Below are 21,949 nucleotides of genomic sequence, written 5' to 3' on the forward strand. Positions count from 1 at the left end.
GGATAAATCAGAGATGAAGAGATAGAGACATCACATAGACTGTATCCCATTTTACAAGTGAAGAAACCATGGCCCAGAGAGATAATGGGTCAAAAGTCACATTACTGGTAAACAAGAGTGCTAAACTGGGACTCTCAGGCCCTAATCAAGGTTACTTTCAGTGTACTCTATGGCTTCTAGATATATTTTTATAGAAATTCAATTGTTCTTATTATGTTTAAATCTAACTGTAAGGAGGACTTTGGTTTACTTTATTTGAATGAATAAAAACTACTTCTCAGACCAATCTCTTGGTCAGTGCTAAGATCACCTTTTCTTGAGCAAGCTGTGGCTTTGTGGTTCAGAGCATCCTGTGTGGCTCCTACAACAGAGTAGGAAAAAACACTGCCACTTTGGATTGTGCAGATGCTGTAATTTAAAGAAAAGAAAATAGAAGTGATATGTGGTCTGTCAGGAAAAAGTCCAGCCATTGTTAACATAAGGAGAATGGTTTGTGCAACATTGATGTAACCTGGCAGCCAGGGAGAGTGGACTGGAGTGCACATAAGTGAACAATGATAACTTCACTGTACTAGTGAGTGGGGGAGGTAGACACCGTTGAGTGAGCATGTGTACTGCGTGGCCATCACATTCAAAACGTCTTAGTGAATAGAGCAATGAATCTGCATCAGATTTGCGTTAAGCTTGAACATTCCTCTATGGAAACTATTTGGCTGATTCAGAAGGCTGCTATGGGCAACTGGTGTTGGGCAGCTTCATCACTACTACTATGGACTACAATGTGTCCACTCATGCATCACGTCTCGTGCAGAGATTTTTGGTGAAACAGCAAATTACCCAGGTGACTCAGTCCTCTGACAGCCCAGATTTGGAGCCCTGCGACTTCTGGCTTTTCCCAAAACTAAAATCATCTTTGAAAGGGAAGAGATTTCAGACTATCAGTGAGATTCAAGAAAATACAACAGGGCAGCTGATGGCAATTGGGAACTCTGTGTGAGGTTCCCAAGGTGTGTTCTTTGATGGGGACAGAGGTGTCATTGTCCTCTGCACAATGTTTCTTGTATTTTGTATCTTCAATAAATGTCTCTATTTTTCACATTACATAGCTGGATACCTTCTGGACAGACTTTGTCTGTGGATAATGAGCTACTAGAGCAGCATTGGTCAGCATTGTTCAATATAGTGAATGATCCTACTGTTAGCATTTTGGGGAAAAAGAAGATACTTACCAATATTTCTAGGTTTTTGACTTGACTTTCTGACAACTACTTCTTTTCTTTTCTTTTCTTTTTTTTTTTAAGATTGGCATCATTTTGAATTTAGGATGATAAGTTACATTCTAATGAAAGGTAATTATTCATAGGGGGACTATGGCTGGCCTTAGTTATATTATTGTAAAGCTTTCAAAAATCAAAGTAGTGTATGTTAAATGTATAAAATTTATACCTTTATATTTAAACATTTAATGGGTAAACCTCTGACTAAAATCTTTGAAAAATATTATTCTCATTGGCTTTGGCTAATTATTTAAACTTGTGTTAAACAGATTCTTTGTAATTGTACTGACTAAAACTTACAGACCTCCAGTCTTTAGAATATATTTTTATCAGGGGAATTAAGGAATGAAGAACACATACTTTTAAGAAATTGCAGAGAGTCATAAAATGCTTTTTACTTCTCCTTCCAAAACTTTAAAATGTTGAATGAATTGCTGCTACTGGATAAAAACATTTCCTTATATGTTCTATAAATTGTATTAGACAAGGTATTTGGTTTTTGGGAATTGCTGTACAGTGTAGGAAATAATTAAACTTGTCTGTATATGAAACCATAACAAGCACTAGAGAGGTGAATCTGAAACCAAGTGTTCCAAGGCTCAATAATTGTGATTCATGAAAAAAAAAACACAAAAAAAGCAAAACCTAGATTTTAACAACTTTTTCCCTCAAGGCTTTTGGTTATATAACTCCATGTGGACTGTGGTCTTCCTTAACATATCTCTTCTAGTATATTGTAAAATTTATTGAATTAGCATTCCAGATGAACAACTGAAAGAGTTCTCCTTTTACATCAGATGACCCTGGCCTACGTTGAAGCAGCAGACTGCATTTCAGAACCTGTTAACAGGGAGCCTCCTTCCAGAGAAGCTCAGCTACTGACTTTGCAAAACACATCTGAATTCGATGTCCTTGTCATTGGAGGAGGAGCAACAGGGTGTGGCTGTGCACTGGATGCTGTCACCAGAGGTAAGTCCTGATGTGAATGAATGGAACAGAGATAAAGAAAGGTTTCACCTTCTTCCACAGAGTAACACAGTAGGCATTTTATGCTAGTAGTCATGTTTCTCTCGTGTTTACTAACTTTCCACCCTTTGTGAAGCACCTTCAACTTTTTTTAATGTAGGTACTTACACAATTTTAAAATTAAATATAACTTAAGTGTTATATTTAACACTTAAATGAATTTATTTAAAAAGGAAACTTTGTATTCCTGTGTGATTTTATTAATCTGATATTCTTATTAATTTTTTAATACATAGTAAAGAAAACAACATCTATATGAAATAAAAATATTCGTATATGACCTAAAATCACATTTATGTCTGTAAAGAGTAGAAGAGATTTATTAAAGTAACTTAGTCTATTAAACTAATTCTTTTTCTTCTGTATCTCTTAAAATTATTTCTTCTAGTGGAATACTGATTGCAGTTTGGGAAACTCCAGTGTATATGAAAAATAGACTGTTGCTAACTTATACTTTTCCCTCAGTCACTCTATTAGTCAACATTAGGAAAGACATGATAAAAAGTTCCATTTTTGAAAATGGGAATGTGACATGGAAGGAAAGAAATTTTAGTATGGAACACCAATGCTGTCACATAAGATGTATTTAATAAAATAATATTTCATGTGGTTTATTAGTGTACAGTCACACACATTCATACACACACACACATGGGGCAAATTACCAAATTTCTCTAAGGTTCCTTACCTTTCAGTAAGGAAAAGTACTTTCTGTTAATGATGTTGAGAGGATTAAATGTGGAGTCACAAAGAGGACTTGAAAACTGCTCTATCATACAAAGTGTGATAGATAGTATTATAGCTGTAATTATTAACATGAAGGCAATTAGAACCAATTGTCCTGGACAAATAATGCTTTTTTTGGTATCCTTAGATGTAGCGAATTGGGAACCGTGTACTGCTACAAGGAATTTTGACTCAGTATTTTAGGTACTACCTAAGGTTCAGTATTTATTGCAGTTTCATGCTTAATGATGATAATTTGTTACATAAAATAATTCTTAGACTATTTTACTACCACAGCCATCCTAGATTTTGTTATTTTACATACTTGGTAGCATTTACTCTTACAGAAATGAATTAAATGTAAGGAGATTTAGGTACAGACAAACAAAAAATTGCCCTAGATTTACTCTATTTGCACAGCACCCACACTTAAATTTTGATCTATGTCTTAGACTTCACAACGTAGGTCCTTTTTGTCACTTCTAAATAATGGTAAATACAAAATATAGGTCCTGGAATGTTTTCTGTTGCCAGGCAGACCCCAATTTTCATATAATTTACTGTCTCCATGGTTTGTAATTTGAGCCAGATTATCTTTGGACATACTAAAGCAGGTGGAAAGAATGTTTACAGTTATTTCAAGGTATTTGAACTCAACTCTTTCCCTGTAGGCCTGTGAAGGAGAGTGGAAAGAGAGGATATATGCCCAACATAATGGGAGGCCTTGTTTGGGACTACCCCCAGCTTGTGCTGGGACTACCCCAGGAGTTGGAATTTACCAAGTGTCAATTTTCTATGGCAAGGAAGATCATTTTTTCAGTAGGGTTCAGGAAAAAAAAATATGTATTCGTTGATGTCTCCACTTATGTTCATGCTATGTCCTGAAATGTATAACACTTTTTAAAATTTCAATTCTGCAGATATTCACTGAGTGCCTGTTGTATGCGTGGCAATATTACAAGGCACTATGTGAGAATACAGAGATAACTGTTATAGTTGGTACCTTTAGGGTGCTCACAGTTCTTTAGATTGTGTTGCTATAGACTGAATTACATTACAGAGATTTTATGTGCCTTTTAAAAAGTATGAGAGCATTATGGATGTAGAAGGGCAAAGGTAATTATATCTGAAGACAATGGTTGGTAGAAAGAAAGATGCTCCTTAGCACAGATCGAATTTTAATAGACAAACATTGCTGGCTGACAGGGTTACAATCTGAAAGCACAGGCAGGAGGAATGGCATGGAGGCATGCATGTGGGAGACAGCGTGTGTTTCAATTCAGAGCATCCAGGCCGTGGAGGGCAGAGTGGCAGAGGGGTGGACAGGCAAAACTGGGCCTGGTACTCTAGGGGAAGTCCTCTGGACTTGACTGGATACACTGCTTTGAGGTCCCGAGCAGCATTACTGGCCGCTGTTCTACACAGGATATTTGTGTGTGTGTGTGCCCTTGTGTATGTCCAGTATTGCTCAGAGTGGAGACAGAAAAAATACACAGTTTGGTAGAACACAGAATTGAGAACCTACTGGGTGTCAGTGATAAAAGGAGAAAATGAGAAAAGAGTCTATGAAAGCAGAGGGAATTGTTAAAATGGAGACCTAAAGCTAGCACGGGGAGGTAAGGGGCGATGGAAATCTAGTTTCCCATGAAGAGTTAGTGTTGTTGAATGACTTTGAAAGAAATAATAAGACAAGCACTATTCAATGCCTTTTATTCCTTTTCTCCTTTTGAAAAGTCTCACCTATGCTCACTTTTGAGCACTTCCTAGATATATCCTTTTAAAAATACAAGGTCATACTGTTGTTACTGTTTTACAGCATTTAAGATAGCAGTATTTTTAGTCAGTCTTTACATGCATATAATAAGCATTCTTTTTAATGACTGAAAAATCAATTGCAAGGATATGGATGTTCTTATTAATGATTCTTTAATAAGATTCTTTAGGCTGTTTTACTTTTTCTTTTTTCTATTTAGAACAGTACTGTTTGTGAGCCAAGTACTAAATCAGCTCTGAGAATACAGACTAAGGAGATGTGGTCTGCCCTCAAGGAACTTATAATGTATTAATATTTGCTGAATAAATATATATTTTTCTTTGGGCAGTGAGGGACATTCACTAGTGATCAGGACATTAACTAGTTACTTAGCAGATGATTGTGGGTAATGATAGTGATGATGATGATTTTGGAGACATAAGTTTCCAGAGTCTAAATGTTGACCAGACTTTTAATTTTTATAGTTATTAGTAATAGCTAAGAAAATGGTATACTTTTAATATTTCTTGGTATATTGATTGTTGTCTTTTAAAATAATTAACTGTGTTATTTCATATATGTAGAATTATGATTCATAAAAGGGAAGGATGAACCTTAGTTTGTATTTCTTTTTCTTTTTGCTGGTAGGCCTCAGGGGGTAGACTTTGTTATTAAAATGTATAGAGATGCTGAAGTTAATCTATATTTATCATTTTACTACCATTTCTGATCATATCAGTAACCTTCTGAAGTATGAAATAATCACGGGCATTTGGTTAATGAATTGTGCATTGTTGCTGTTCATTCATGGAATTTGTTCTTTTATTATATTTGATGCTTCACTTAACCACAAATTTTGCTTTCTCTGCGTTTGATATGTTTTTACCAAATTATTCCTGATTGTATCCATTAATCTTTAGTTACATTTGACAAAAATAAATTACTGTGATCTTTTAAAGTTACCAGTAATAATTACATTTTTCAGGACATCAGAGTTTTGGGGAAACACTAGATGTTTAAGGGCTTGTATAAAAATGTTTTCACAAGCTTTTTGATAAAAGGCTATGCCACAATGCAATTTGGGTAATGGATACACACAGAGTGTCCAAGGAAGAGACAGAAAGTCATGAAGTCTTCTTAACGAACATTTATTTGCATTCTTACCATCTGCATTTTCTTGGCAATCAACTTTCATTTGTTTCATTTGGGAATATTATTTTGTAAACATAATATGCACAATTCTCCTCATATTCTCCTTCAGGTCTCTGCGATCAATTGAAATTGTTTCATTGCTTAATACCTCGTGTGTCTAATTCCTGGGCAGAAGCACAGCCTTGAAGCCCAGTGGTAGGCACTTTGTCCCCAAAGAGAGCTGGAGTGAGGAGAAGCTGATAAATATATTCAGTCTCTCAGCGTTCTTCATGGTGTTTTTCTTCAGTTCTTTTGTTTTTTTATGTGACTTGTGTATCAGGGAGCACCTAGTACAGTTTTAGTTTAAAATCTGATTTATAAACATAACCTTTACGGTTTCTATTAAAATTCCAGAGAAGACTGCTTCTTGCTGGAGGAAAATAGTAATTATCACTGTGTTGTTTAAAAATGTATATATACTTTTAGTTTATGAGTAGATCTGGCTAGCAATCCCTGAATTCTCACTGCAGTTCCTTCAAGTCTAGTGCAGTATATATAGCACAGTGATTAAGCACTCAGGTTATGGACTTAGAATGAACTGGGATCAAATTTTGACTTCATCATTTACTAGCTCCATGACTTTCCACAGGTCTCTTAACCTTACAGAGAGCCTCAGGTTTCTCAGCCGTAAATGAAGGAACGTAATAACACTCTTCTGCATAAGTAAAAATTTGTGAAAAGGAGGAGGTGTGTGCATTACAGAAAAAAATGCAGAAAAGGGAGGGCCTTGGAAGGTAGTGTATTTTGAGAATTACAGGTTTCTACCCTTCTCACCCCTTCTCTCATCATCTGTCTCCCACAATGAGGGAAGGGAAAATTCTATTTCAGGACTATAGAATTGCAGCAGATAAAAGTATGCTGAACACTGCTAGTTAGACTAGATTGTAATTTTCTACTAAAGTTAACCTGGAAATTTAATAAAATTTTAATTAATATAGTGATTTTCTTTGGCGGGAGTTGAGGGACAGCTTGAGAAACTGCTAGTTTATCTGGAAAAATAAGTCTATGAGGTTTATTTACTAGATTAATTTTGAAAAAGAATAATGATAAAGGAGGTAGAGATCTATCAGATATTAAAGTGTATTCTAAAGTTATTTTAATTGAAATAGTTTGTTAAAGGAATAGAGAAATCAGTGTAACAAAAGTAAGAATCCAAATACATAAAATTTTGAATATGGTAAAGACATTTCAAATCTGTCATTATTGGTTATTAGTAAGTGATGATGGAGTTGTTCACTTCCCCAAATTTACACACACACACACACACACACACACACACGTATATTCTGATTATCATATTCCAGGTGGATCAAGGATTTACCAAAATACTATAAAACTATTAGAAGAAAGTATATGTGAAGTTTATTTTGTTTTTTATCCTCCCCTGAGAGCATGATTATTGATTCTAGAGAGAGGGAGGAGAAGGGAGAGAGAGAGAGGAAGAGGAACATCAATGTCAGAGAGAAACATCAATTGGTTGCCTCTCGTACGTGTCCAGACTGGGGACTAAACCTACAATTTAGGGTATGTGCCCTGACCCGAAATTGAACCTGCAAGCTTTTGATTTGTAGGACGATGCTCCAACCAAGTGAACCACACTGGCCAGGGTTGTATATGTGAATTATAAAAAAATGGAGTAAGAAAGGTGCTTTTCAGCAGGACACCAGTAGAGCTGTATTTTTCTTTTTGGAAAATCCTGCTAAATTTGATTTCATAAAAATTGAAACTCATCTATGGCAGAAATATAATAAACACATGTCAAATGGGGATATCTTTATAACATATCAAACAGGATTTGTGTCATAATTCTTTTGAACTTTTCTATATCTTTTGTTTTAGTATGCCTATGAAAAACTGCGTATACCTGTTCTTTTTATACCTAACAGAGGTGAATTTGACCCATTTCCATTTATTTGATACCACATGCATTTATTTTGTATTTTTTACCTTCCATTTTTTACTTTACTTCTTCCTCTTCCTATCATTCCTTTGTATTAAGTCATTTTTGTATCACATTCTGTTTCCACACTTTCACCTCTATAGAGAGAATTGCTGCCATCATCCAGTCCCATTAAAAACTTTTCCCAGAGCCAAAGTGAGGCTCCTATTCTTGTGTTGATATTGGGCATCCCTCCGACCAAGTGCTACACTAGCTGGTGCTGCTTTCAGAAGCTGCTCTTAGAGCTGTCTGTCTTCCAGCCTCCTAGGCATTTCCAGCCCCTGACAGTGGTGAAGAGGTCTTCAAACTTCCCTTGCCAAGAGCTGGAACCTTTCTTCGACCCCTGCACCCAAGAGCTACTCTGACTTCTTTACCTTTCCTTACAGGGAGACTTCTATTCCTCCTACCCTTTAGGAACTAAAGTCTTGGTTTCCTTTGCTTATTTCTAGAGCCAGAGCCCGGCAAGACAGAGGCTGTGGGGGCCTGAATATTCTGCCCTGAGTTTCTGCTACCTGCTACATTTCTGGTCCATGGAATGTTTATTTTTGAGTCAACCATGTTTTTTTTAAAATATAAATATTTGTATTATATATAAAATAATATAAAATTTTCTCTGTGTTTAGAGGAGTTCACAGCTGAACTTTATGCCATATTGATCAAAATTTTATTTATAGCAATATTTATAATAGCAAAAAATTGGTGCCTTGTTTAATAAATTAGGCGCATTCATTATTGAAAAGAAATTTAAAAGTATTTACAGGGAAAATGGCTAAAATATATTGTAAATTGAAAAACTAGTTATGAAAAAAACAATATTATGGCTTAATACAATTTTGAGCCCACTTTGTTCTTATGGTAACAAAGTATGCTAATAGTATGTTCTAACTTAACACAGTATCTGCATTAATGGTTTATCTGTTTCCAACATAAAAAGAGAAATAGGTATTAAATAACCAATCTAGTATTATACAATTCTATAAAGTGCTAACATTCACTGTTAGAAAATACTGGTCCAAACCATAGGATTCTGATCTGGAGGATTAAAAAGCCAGCATTACTTTGCAGCTTTCCAGAAGTGTTATATTTCAGAGAAATTGATCCTTTATATAAAATGTTCAGCCCTTGGGTTAGTCCCGTTTCTTATTAATGGCAATGGGTTTCTGAAATCCAAGGTAAATGCCCAAAGCTTTTCTAAAGAAAGATAAACTCCCTGTTCCTTAAATGATATAATTTTCCTTTCTTGGGACATGTGGCGTTAATACCTATGCTATGGTTACAATGTGCAGAGTGTATAAATTTTTTGATTTGTGTGTTATTACCTTGATGCCTCTGATGGTTATTTCATACGGATTTTTCCTTCCTTTCTATTGAAAAGTATCTAAAAATTTCATATCTGAAAATTTATTCTAATGAAATAATTAAAGATGCAGAGTTTAAGTGAAACTATAATCTTGCAGTTTTATCTGTGAGAATGAAGGTAGGAAATAACCCAAACGTTCAAAAATAGGAAATTGAATAAATAAATCATTTCAAGTATTTAATGTAATACTATCCACACATTAAAAATGAAATAATAGAAGACTATGTATTGACTTGGAGAGTTGCTTACATTAAACAATGTTAACTGAAAAAAATGGAATATATTATACAATCCTAATTTGGAAAAATGTGTGTATGTGATCATATACATCCATATAAAATGAACACTTAAACACCCAAATATCAACTGTGGTTGTCTCTGAGCTGTGTGATTACAGGAGAGTTTTATTTTGTTCTCTTTACTTCTCTGCATTTACTATATAGAGCATGTTTTCATGCATAATAAGATAATCAGTAAAAGCCATTAAAATATACTTCTGTTCTAGTTCATGTTGTGAAAGTTAAATGTCGTACCATTCCTCCCCTTAGATGGTAATTATTGTCGTATATTCACCCAACTATCTTTTTTTAATTACATAATTTTTTTAATTACAGTTGACATACAGTATTATACTAGTTTCCAATGTACAACATAATGATTAAACATTTGTGTAACTTACAAAGTGATCTATTCAACTAGAATTATTGGGGTGATTACTTCATCAAACTGTCTTAACCCATGAATTGGTTTAGTTGGAAGTACTTGAGAGCTGGACATTCTTACTCAACTTGGAAAAGGCAAAGGTATAAAGTTTAGTTCACACTCCTCCCTGCACCCAGAAAATACAATTTTAACTTGCTAAGAAATGGGCTGAAGATGACTGAAAGGTAGATTTCAAGTTGATTTTATTCTTCTATGATAACTAATCCTGTTTTCATTTCACCTAATAATTTTACTCCAATATTAAAACTTCACCCTTCACCACTGTCTTGAAATTCCTGAGAATACCTAGTAAATGCAATGAATAATAAAAACAAAAAATAAACTAATAATACCATCCTAAGTGTTCTGGTTCATCTCAGCACTGATAGAGTTTATTGCTTTCCATAAAAAGTAACTTCTAAAAAGAAAAGAAACAAAAACTCTCATAAAATCTTAAACTACTTTAGTGAACTACTGTAAATGCAGAGAGGCCAGCCCTTCATGGCCTGGTGTGTGGAGTGGACATATTTTCTGTTCTGAGGGAAGTTTTTTTTGAAGCTCCTCAGATATAGTCAGGAGTATTGGCTTGAAGCCCAGGTACGCTATTTTTGATGTCCTTCAAATTTAATTATTTCCCTAAGAACACAGAATGTTAGCATTGAATATTACTTGAAAATACTGTTCATTCTCTTTGAAGATAAAACAGCATTCTTTTTTACTTCTTTGTGTTATACTTACTGTATCAGAAAGCTAATAAGCTCTTAATTTCAGATCTTTTTTTTTTTTTTTTTTTAGATCAGTAATTTTTGAGGGGAGGAAAAGGGTTTGGATTTTTGAGAGGCGAAACAGAAAGGAACATGTTAGATAATGGTTAATTAGTTAAGGAATATATTTTTGAGAAATGGCTATAACTTCCAGTAATGTCTTGACTCCTGCCTCATTTTATTGTTCTTGTCAACAAAGATGAGAAAGAAATTCAGAACATTTTGCATATAGCAGCAAGTTGAAAATTTTTAAATATTTTCTTTTTCTAGAATAATTATTTTTATGTGTTTCCAAAAATTTTTGGTAATACTTTTAGATTACATGATGTTTTAATATATCAATGTAGCTATAACTTGGAAGACTAAATTTTTATATTTTTTTGCTCTGGAAGGAGCAGTGTTAGTATTTCTCTCCAGAAATCCTGGTGGGTAGCTTGATGATATGACACTGGAAATAATGGAACTGGAAGAACAGCCTGGTTTGACAGAGAAAGCCCATTTTAACTTTTGTTGGTATTCACTAGGGCTTCTCACATACGTACATGTGAATAACTTTTTAAAATGTCCAATACTTGCAAAAGCAATTTTCAGGCTTTAAAGTGTTAGCTCTCACTTAAATATCCTGAAATATCCTCCTGAGATGGCTTGCTAATTCCTAGAGTAGTTCCCTGTCTCATGCTGTCAATTTGGAAAAGAAAAAAAATGTATTCTGTTAACACGAGTCCGTAAAATTCTCTCCTCTTATTCCTCTCCAATATCATCTTTTGCCTTGTAAGACTGGAATTGTCATTGCCCTGCTCCTGCTGTCTGGCTTGGGTCCCCTAAATGATCTCCTGTCTCCATCTCTTCTCTCCATCGAGCCCTACCCTCCATGCTCACCGCCAGAGAAATCTTCCTAGAACATTAATGTGATTTCTCAGCTTAAAGTATTTTGGTGGTTCCTCTGATAGGCAACACAATAGTATTTCTCAAAACAATATCTGAGAAACTCTGGAAAAATTTTAATTTTATTTCTGTTTCTATAATGATAAGAGATTATCAAGCATACCCTTGTTCTTGCAAATGGATACCTTGTAATTGAGCACAGTATTCAAGTTCGTGCTCATGTGGCATTGATGCCAGATCTTGTACTTTCTAAGGAAGGATTTGCTTCTCAGAAGGATTCATGACTTGCAGGTATGTTCTCAGGGGCATCTTCCTTTTGAAGAGATCGGATATTACTTGTGAGAAACAATGGCCCACAGGACGGAGCGCACATGCTCCAAAGTGGATGAAAGGTCCTTTGTGATAGGCCTTTTACCATTCCTCCCTCTTGATCTCCTCCACATCGTCCCCTGAACCCTGCCTTCCAGCCCCTGAGTAGGGACAAGTAGCTCCTACGTAAGTTGGGTTATTTTAAGCATTTGACTTTCTCTTGCTTAAGCTGATCTTTGCCAGTGATAACTCCTTTCCTCCTCTCTACCTATTCAGAACACACACTTCTCTGTAGACTCTGCCTTTCTTGAAGACCTAACCCCTAGGTACAATGAAAAACTCCTGTCTTAGCTGTAGTTCTCGTTCATACAGGGGAATTGCATCATCAATAAACTACTCCAAAAAAGGCTCCCAAATATTTTGTCCTTTTGAGTCAAGGGAGTTGGTCTGAATTGTGATGACATTTGGGTACAATATTTAAACTGTTAAAAGTTTCAGTGGGTCAGGAATCTGTGCCTTAGCCAACGTCCTCTGGCTCTGAGTCTCTCCCAGGATGCAGTGTTTCCTAGCAAGCCACGTGGTTGTTGGCAGGATTCAGTTCCTCACAGGTTGTTGGACTGAGGCCTCAGTTTCTCATGACCTGTTGACCAGGGGCCTCCCATGGTTCCTCGACTCAGAACATGGCAGCTTGCTTCTTAGTGGGCAAAAGAGGACAAGGAAAAAGTCAGTTTTTTGAAGCCCAGTCACAGAAGTGGCACATCATCATTCTAGCTGTGTTCTGTTCATTAGAAGCAAGGTACCAGGCCCAGCCCACACTCCAGGGTAGGGGATTGGATACTAGGAAGTGGGGGTTACTGGGGACTAAGGTGTCTTCTCCCACAGCCTGCAGGATACCTTTGGGCCAGCCCAGGTGGGGAGCCATGACTGGATTGCAGGCTCCCTGTCCTTTCTCAGTCTTGTGTCCCTGCCTCTTGTGTTTCCAGCATCTTGATGCCATGATTGTGATTCGAAGGTTGAAAGAGAGGTTTATTTTAAATAACCTGGCTCTTAAATACCATTTGAAAGTCAACTCCCTCATCTGATCTTTAACTAAAGAAAAGTAGTCTATCTCAAAGCTGGAGGGACTCCCTGTGTTGGGATTACTAAGAAAAGGTGATACACAATAGCTCACTAACACAGTGCATTCTTTGGAGATTACAAATGTAATCTTGACTACACAATTTTCAGTTTATGTCCTGAATTTAACTTCTAATCCACAGTAAGATAAGAGTCCTCTGTATTTTTAAATTTAGTATCTCTGAAAATCTATTGCACTTTACATGCCTCTCTTCAGGCTGGGAGCTACTTGGCAGCTCAGTCCATGCCCAGTTCATTCTGGACATCATCACTTTGCCTGGCACTTAAGCTCTTGATATTCTTATTAAAAATATGTACTAACTAGACATCATTTTTTTGTTTTTTATAATATATCCAGTACTAAGTTTATTAAGCATTGATAGGGTTTTCATAGTTGAGAATTTTACAGATCTTTCTCTGGCATAAATGTTTAAATAGAGTGACCAGGGTCTATGATACCTATATTTTCTGTTATCCTGTTCCTTAGAGCATTAGCAGTTTTTGCCCTTGAATCAAAGTTCTCTACTCTTCTCTCCATGGCTTCCAAATATTTTGTCCTTTTGAGTCAAGGGAATTGGTCTGATTTTATGATGACATTTGGGTACGATATTTAAACTGTTAAAAGTTATAAAAACGACCCTTTGGTATTAAATGTAATAAATGGCTCTGAATTGAATACATGCAGAGGTTCTCTTATATGAGCTTTGTGAGCCCAAACTGCTCCAGTTACATATTCTTATTGTAATTGGATTCTATGACATTCTCTCATCCCCCAAGAGTATGCCAGCCAGACCATGAAAATTCCTTATGGCTGGGTGTTGATATATACTTTGGGTCTTTTGAAGTTTCGAATTTCATCTCTAACTCATGCATGGGCCTCATAGCACCGCTGGTCCTACCCAGTCCTGGAGAGGTAGGGATGTCTGTGCAAGAAAGACCAAACCAAAGCAAACTGATTTCATCTCTAAGAGATTTACTGCAACCCTTAAAGGAAGGGATGGGGAGAAGGATGACTTCTGAAACTGACCTTTTTTTGCTCAGCCTCACCTTTACTAAGAATACTGTCTTATCTTTTCTGGTGGTACTCTGAACTGTGTTCATTATCTTTTCTTTTTTTCTTTTGGCTTTTTCTTTGTAGGTCTACAATAGTGTGCTAGGATGTCTTAAATTAGACCATGAATTCCTCAATACTAGAGATTAATATTCTTCTTTCTTTTTCCGTTGGGGTGTCTTTGACCTCTTTTCCCATTTTGTACCCACTCTAACATCATTCTAGAAATAGGAGCCAGCACATATGAGGACTAGTCTAGGTTTATCAGTGATGCATTAAAGTAGGCTGGAGATACGGGGCTGGAACATGTGTGGACAGTTGTAATGAGGGATGAATGGGAGCTCCAGAGGGATTCATAAAAATACTGAGTTAGCTCGCATGGGTAAAGATGGGTGCAGGCTCTCCTCGGACCCTCTAAAAGCACCAGAGTTCGTTACTGCCATGAAATTGTACTGTAATATTTTCTAGTTGTGATTCATTCACAGTTTAATATGCTTCTAGTTCTGCTCTGACTTTTCCCCTAGGAAGAGACTAAAATCTCTTCATTATAATATAGACAGTGTACTGCACTTTGAATACAAATTTATCCATGTTCAGAGTAATTTTTCTTGTGATTGTCTCTACCCTGGAGAAGTGCCTTTAATGAATTACATACAAATTGTGTAATTTAAGAAGTTAATTTGGTTTTCTGGTTACACAGGACTAAAAACAGCCCTTGTAGAAAGAGATGATTTCTCATCAGGGACCAGCAGCAGAAGCACTAAATTGATCCATGGTGGTGTGAGGTATCTTCAGAAGGCTATCATGAAGTTGGATATTGAGCAGGTAATTGTGTATGCTGGTTGTTAAACAAAAATTGCAACAATGCTTTTTTCTACCCAATTAAAGCAGTTTTTTTTTTTTTTTTTAAATGGCTTTTAACATTTCTTCCTGTTGGAAATACTCATTTAGTGTATTCTGCTGGAATATCTTTCAGGAGAGGTGTGCCGGTTCTTTCCTGTGGTATTATGTTTATGGATAATCAGGGGCTTTTCCTTCATAAGCATGTCAAGGTAGCAGATTTACAAAATCACTTTTGGATGTGTTGCTTTTTAACTGATTGTGATCCATCCTCCTTCCCTCCCTCCCTCTCTCCCTTACTTCCCTTCACCAAATTGCTACTTCCCAAGCAGTTTCAGGGAGCTGCATTGTAATACAGGAGGAGTATTAAATTAATCCTCTTAACCGAAACTGCAATCACACGTTAATCTTGTCACTGACATATTCTCAAGGAAAAGATGATCTGAGTCATGCCTTTCTTATGTCACACTTTATTGTGTCCAGTCTGCCACCATTTGAAAACTGCCAAGACAGTGTGGAAGATGACATTTCCCAGAGGGGTAAAAAAAAAAAAAAAAAAAAAAGTCAGCTGAACTCCGTATCTGCCTTTCGTACCTGCATGAAAAACACAGCAACATTAACTTGACATTGTCACTTGTGAATCTGTCCCCTTTTCTTAGGTGTCCTTTGAGATCATGATGGCTGCTAGGAAAGAACATAGGGTTTAGAATCAGGTGACTTGGGATGTGTTCCAGCTTACTTATTCAATTTTTATAAACCTCAGTTTTCTCATTTATAAAATTGTATCATACCAGTAATGCTGGTTCTTCAGAGGCATAATGAGAACCAAAGGAATTAGGAGATAAGCTTTTTAATAATAATCTATAAAATACTGTGCAACTCCTAAGTATCATCTCTTCCTGGGTTAGCAGAGGCAAGAAGGGAATGCTTAGCCCGAATTTAAACAATCTGTTATCTCCTACACAAAATATTATAGGGGACTGAGAAAAGCGACAATACAGAGAATGCAAGATAAATTGTTATAATAATCTTGTAACTCAAGTCAGGAAAATATCTTACACCTGGGAACCCTGACAGCATGTTTTTCTCCTATGCAAATACAGTTAAGGTTTCTAAAAAATCTTTCAGGTTGACAGCATGATGTATTATTAGAAATTTGATTAGAAGGGAGCTATCCTCGCTCAGAGGTAGAGAGGTTTCTGTGTATCAATCAGTTGGCAGGGTGTCTATTTGCCATTTGAAAATATTATGATCTGTTACTGCCAAACTAATTTTCTCTGTTTTGCTTTTCAGTATAGGATGGTAAAAGAAGCCCTTCATGAGCGCGCCAACCTACTAGAAATTGCTCCCCATTTATCAGCTCCATTGCCTATAATGCTTCCAGTTTACAAGTAAGCATTTTGATATCATCTATATACATTTGCTTATCTGAGGTCAATAGAACAACACTTTTACTGGAAATATTCCCTCAAGCTGTATTTCTTAATGAAATCTTAATTAGTCCTAATCTTTAATCATTCTCAAATATTTTCCTTTGTTGTATTTAATAGTGTGGCTTTTCCTAAATTACTTTCTACTGACCCACTTCTAAGGGCTACATCTGGAAGGCAAAGGAGATTATGTTCTGTGTTTGTAATCAGTAATTTCTTATTCAGTTTCTGACGGTATATAGATGAGCAGTTGCATTTGCTTTGAGGAACATAGGAGGCCCATTTGAAGACTAAAATGCAGAGCCCAAAAGTATCCTGCTGCAAAATATGAGCCCAACATGTACAGGCTCCAAACCGACATCATTTTAAATTTATGAGTTAACCCAAACTTAACTTTATTCAGAGGTGTCAGATTATAAATTATAAAACCCCATTTTCCTACTATTGTTAGAGCTATCCAGGAAGTTGTCTTCAATTAGAATATAGATAGTATGAAAAAGAGGATTATGTAACTCTGTTAGTCATGAGTTTTGGTTGGGGGGCTAGAGACGGATTTTATAATTGTCCAAATTTTGTCATAGATTGCTCAGGACATCTTAAACCAGTGATTTTCTATGCTGGGTATTCATTAGAGTCACCAAAGCCCCCTCCTTAGGTCGTATTTTTTTTTTTTTAAATGCTTCCCAGAGAATTCTAATATGCAACCGGCTCAAGAACCATTGTCTTACAGGTGATTGATTCATTTAAAGTCTCACTGATTCATTGACTTGCATAATGCAGCTAGGCTGATGTCAAAAACAGTGATGCAGTTCTGTTTCTTTTGTAGTACACTTCTAGACATAATTTGCTTTCCTTAAATGAAAAATATCTAATAACTTAAAGTGACATTCTGTAATGTTATATACTGTTTCTAAAGAAACCTTTCCCCCTGATTATGCTGTAGGTGGTGGCAGTTGCCTTACTACTGGGTAGGAATCAAACTATACGATCTTGTAGCAGGAAGTAATTGCCTGAAAAGCAGTTACATCCTCAGCAAATCAAGAGCCCTTGAGCATTTCCCAATGCTGCAGAAGGACAAACTGGTAGGAGCAATTGTCTACTATGATGGTATGTGATTTTTTATTTTTACAAGATACTTTACTCTTCCACATGACTCATAGTATATTCTTAATGAGATTGTTTTGCATTCTTAATTTTAATGTTAATCTTACACAATGCACAAGTAGACATGGATACACGCACTCCATTTTCTCTAATACTAGCTAAAAAACTCCACGTAGCGTTTTGCTTTTCCTATTGTTTAATATTGCATATTTCTTTTCCTCTTTGCTTTCTGTGTTGTATCTTATGATTGGTTTGATCCATTTTCCCTTGTAAATTTGACCCCACCTTCATGTCATTTAATTTGTTGCATGTTTGCCAGTGACCAGTTGCCTTATGAACATTTTATAATGTTGAAAGGAGCTGAGAATCTTTTAAGTTTTCTAGGTGAAACCTCTATTTTCAAGGGGTTATAAACCCAGAGAAAAGTGCCCCTGGGCTGAAATTGACATGTTTGCATTTTGTACAGGACACAATTCTTGAACATGTAATTTATGATGAAGGTAAATGAACATTGCATTTGTTAACCAAACTCTCAGTTTTTATTGCCTATTTTATTGCTGTTAGATGTTTTCTAACAGTGAGATTAGCTAGTATCCATTTGCCATGTGTTCAATGTTCATTTTGTGTGTGAACAATATTTTTTATACTTTTATTTGAAGGAACTAACCACTTAATAAATCTTCAGAAGGACTACAATACAATATTAAACAAAACAGAAAAAGCCATTTGTGAAATTTTACTATAGTTTTGAAGGGTGTGTAAAATTAGAAAATAGTCCAAGGGTATTTATAAGGAAATAGCTGGACACATATAATTGTACATGTTGAAAAAGTCTTAGAAATTTTGAGAAACAAAAGACAGCTTAGGTTCTATAGCTCAGTGAGTTTTTTAGTCTTCATTATGTGATCTTTTGTTAGAAATCTTAAACTTCTAGCATGAAAAAAATTTGTTCCTTTTTTTCAGGAGACTTTGATATTTACATTACTTCATACTATGGGGTATTCCCAGGACCATCCTCACATTTTTTTCCCCCCACTGTTAGGTTTCTGAATTCATTTAGCTGTCAGGCTTTCACGTTGGTATGCAAAATGTGTATGTGCAGAGGGAGAAACGAGAACGAATTCAAGAAAATGCCCTAGGAGCAGCAATATTAGGGATATGTTAAGGGTCTTAGACAGACATTAAAAGCTAGAAAATTCACAGTCGACAGTGCCTGTCAGCATCTGAACACCACAGGGGGGGCACTTAACTGCATTTTTGGTGCCCTCGATTGAACCTACATGTTAAAGGACAACCTTAACTGTGAATTTGCTCTCTCAGCATCAGAGCCTTAATGCGATCCCATTGTAGTTTATTGGGTGCTTATATTAAAGAGGGTTTGGTCCAGGAGGAGTAAGAAGTCATTCTGCAAATGGCATCCTGCCCATCCTGACATGGAAGTGTTGTGCCCTTTGCCTCTTATTGCTAATTCTTCCCGCGCAAAACCTCTCAAATACTTGGTCATTTTCTCTATCATGTGATGTATCAAATCCTCACGATTTTTATTGTTTTTGTTGCCTGCGCATATCTGACTCTCCTTAAGAGGATTATCAGTGGGTATCACATCTGATTTTGTGGCATCCTGTCTTATGTTGGCTTGATATTGTTATGAATTACAGATTCTTATTGATTTTACATAAAAAACAAAGGGACATTGATGTTATATATGCAAAAGAAACATGACCCTATTAGAATCAAGGGGATCAAGTATTTAATTTAGAATTGGCTTTTACAAGTTGTTATTGGTTGCAAAATCATGAGTTTACCAAAGATTATTGAAAACTTTAAAGCTTATTCTTTAAAACAATATCAAATTGACATTTGAAAATATGTTGTAAAATCTTAACTCTTCAATAGGAAGGGAAAAAAATGATTATATTCTAGTAATTTCAAATACTTTTCTTTTCGTCCTTCTTCAGAAATGACACAGGCCCAACTCTGTCATTCTGGAGGTAAGGAAGGACAAGAATGTGAATCAAAATGTAGTTCTGTGGTTTACCAGCTGTATTCACAGAAAGGGCAACTCCTGCTTTACCTAATGGTGTGATGAGCAAATTAAATGCCAACATGAAAATAGGATACAAAAAGAAGCATATAGGTGAAGAAATTAAATGCAGTAAATGTGTACTCAGAGAAGGGAAGGAATGCCTTACCCCTTGACCAAAAACTAACATCAGCATCCTGTTACCAAAGTATTTCAGAGAGCAAACAATAACTTCCTGAACATTTATTTTTGCAAACAAGGTCTAAACATTGTAATTTATAAGATAAACCTTTCTTAACAAGAAAAAAATATGTATTCATAAATAACCATTATGAGAATGTAGTGACAGTCACACAAATTATTACAAAATGCACTTGAGCTTCTTGAAATAACTTTGTTTTACTTAAAAAATAACTTAATGAGGTAAAATTATCATAACATAAAATTACCATTTTAAAGTGAACAGAAATAATTTTTATAACTCTCATTTTGGGAGAATCTTGATTATGATAAAGATGTGACACATAATTTAAAGAACTTAATTTAATTTAAAAAACATAATTTAAAAAACTTTAAAAAGAACATAATTTAAAAAACTTCTTGTGCTACAAGAAGTTTTATGAACTAAAAACTCTTATTAGTATTACATTTGACAGTTACTTTAGCACCAATGAAAAGTGAAATGTAATCGTGTGAAAATATAGTCAACACAGACTAGAACACATTGTTATTCACTTGGACTGAAGGCTGAGACAATCTGTAAGGTTCCTTCAATATTGAGATGTTAAGAGTTAGTTGAAATGTGTTCCCTCTGAAGTACAAAATGTACAAAGGTCAAAAATTTTTTCTTAATTACTCATAAGAACATTTCAACCTAAATAAATAGTGATGGCCATTGCATGTGATTAAAGCAAAATCTGTTCCTTCACAAAAGTCCATAAAGGCAATAAAATAAAATCCATATACTTTTAAATGTAGTAATTATAGTGGCTCTTCTGTGCTTGGCATAGTTATGGTCCGTTGCCATATTTCGTCGGTAACTGCTGAAAACAAACTCACACATATAGACGAATAACTACATTTTTTTTTGGTGCGAAGTGAATGTCAAATTTCTCAGTAAAATCCATATGAAATGAAAGTTGGAATAGGAAGTGACATACCAGGTTATATTTTCTTCTTCTATTCTGTTAGAGAAAACATATAGTCAGCTCACTGGTTTTCTGACTGAGACGCGTCCTAGTGTTTCCTGTTTGCTCCTTGCTATCTCTTACCAGAGAGCCATTAGCTGACCCCTGGCCAGGGCCATTGCCACTGAGAAGGGGGTTTACCAGAGAGAGAGGATGTGACTAGTCCTACACTCCCAAGTCAGCAAGAAATGTTTAAAGGCATGATAGGCTTGAGTGACTTGTCAGCCTGTGAGATTATGTGAACCAGCTGTGGAGAGGAAGCCAGTCTCCTTAGAACCGTATTTTATCTTCCTCTGTCAAGTTTACTTCTATCTTCCTGTTCCCAGAGTAGATCTTTGGTGTCATTCCAATTGGACTCCAGTAATCCAATCTAGTTTATAAGAAATGAAATATAATTTAAAATGATTAAATATTTAAGACCATTAAACGTCCCCATTAAGCTTCTCTAATATAAAAATGGAGAACAAAATTATAGCTTTAAATTCTTTCTTCTCAAGTCAAGGCATTGACGGAGAGGGATGTATGTTATTTCCTACCCGATGATGCCCTTAAGTATTCCTTGTGCCCATATGAAAATAGAAACGTACAAGAAATTATATTAGCTTTCCTAATGCAAATAAAAGTTGGCTATATCCATGTTTCAAAAGGGGAATTAAAGCCCAAGTTTCACTAGCATATTCATTTTTATTCCAACCTAAAACTCACAGCATACAAATAGATGAATTCAGCTCGTGAGAGAGCAAAGCCAATTTAATCTCTGGCTCCCCTGAGGTAAATGTAGTTCATGGTCCTGCCCCCACCCCAACCTCAGCTATAATCCCTGGCTCCTGGAGGTAAAAATGCACTGAAGTGAGGAAAATTCTGCAGCAGGATATAATGATCCAAAATGACAGGGACAATAATGACAATGAATTTCATGTCTCCCAGTCATGAGCTGGAGATGCTTGACTAGGCTGACTTATACAATTAAATTGTTACAGGTACAGCAGGAGATGCAGTTAGCTGTGTGCTTTGGGGAAGGCTGCCTCTGGCAAGAGGCATATTGTGGCATGCAGACTCTTTTGTTAAGAACAAAGTATTACTACTCTAGGCATGTATCTGCAATTGTACATTTTAATAAAAGAAACCCTGGGTTAAAGACAAGTCTCTTAAGGTGTTGATTTTATCTATTTTGAAAGCTTAAAAAAATCAATTACCCAATAACAGAAAGGTGATACTTTTTTTGTCTCCTGTTTTTTTCATCTTTGTTTTTCCATTGAGATCCTG

General features: G+C 35.7%; 1 protein-coding gene across 3 annotated transcripts in view; it reads left to right on the forward strand.

The window, feature by feature from the left end:
* The window catches only part of GPD2 (glycerol-3-phosphate dehydrogenase 2), a 134,580-nt gene that overhangs the window by 48,369 nt on the left and 64,262 nt on the right, over nucleotides 1–21,949 (forward strand). For all 3 annotated transcript variants that reach the window (XM_054562754.1, XM_054562753.1, XM_054562755.1), the window contains exons 3-6: nucleotides 2,075–2,246; nucleotides 14,800–14,924; nucleotides 16,233–16,330; nucleotides 17,313–17,476. In XM_054562754.1, the coding sequence (XP_054418729.1) occupies nucleotides 2,075–2,246; nucleotides 14,800–14,924; nucleotides 16,233–16,330; nucleotides 17,313–17,476 (559 nt within the window). The remainder of the gene's footprint in view (nucleotides 1–2,074; nucleotides 2,247–14,799; nucleotides 14,925–16,232; nucleotides 16,331–17,312; nucleotides 17,477–21,949) is intronic.

Source organism: Pteronotus mesoamericanus, unplaced genomic scaffold (genome assembly GCF_021234165.1).
Source record: "Pteronotus mesoamericanus isolate MK-2021 breed Mesoamerican mustached bat unplaced genomic scaffold, CSHL_Meso_final scaffold_651, whole genome shotgun sequence".
Classification (NCBI taxonomy): domain Eukaryota; kingdom Metazoa; phylum Chordata; class Mammalia; order Chiroptera; family Mormoopidae; genus Pteronotus; species Pteronotus mesoamericanus.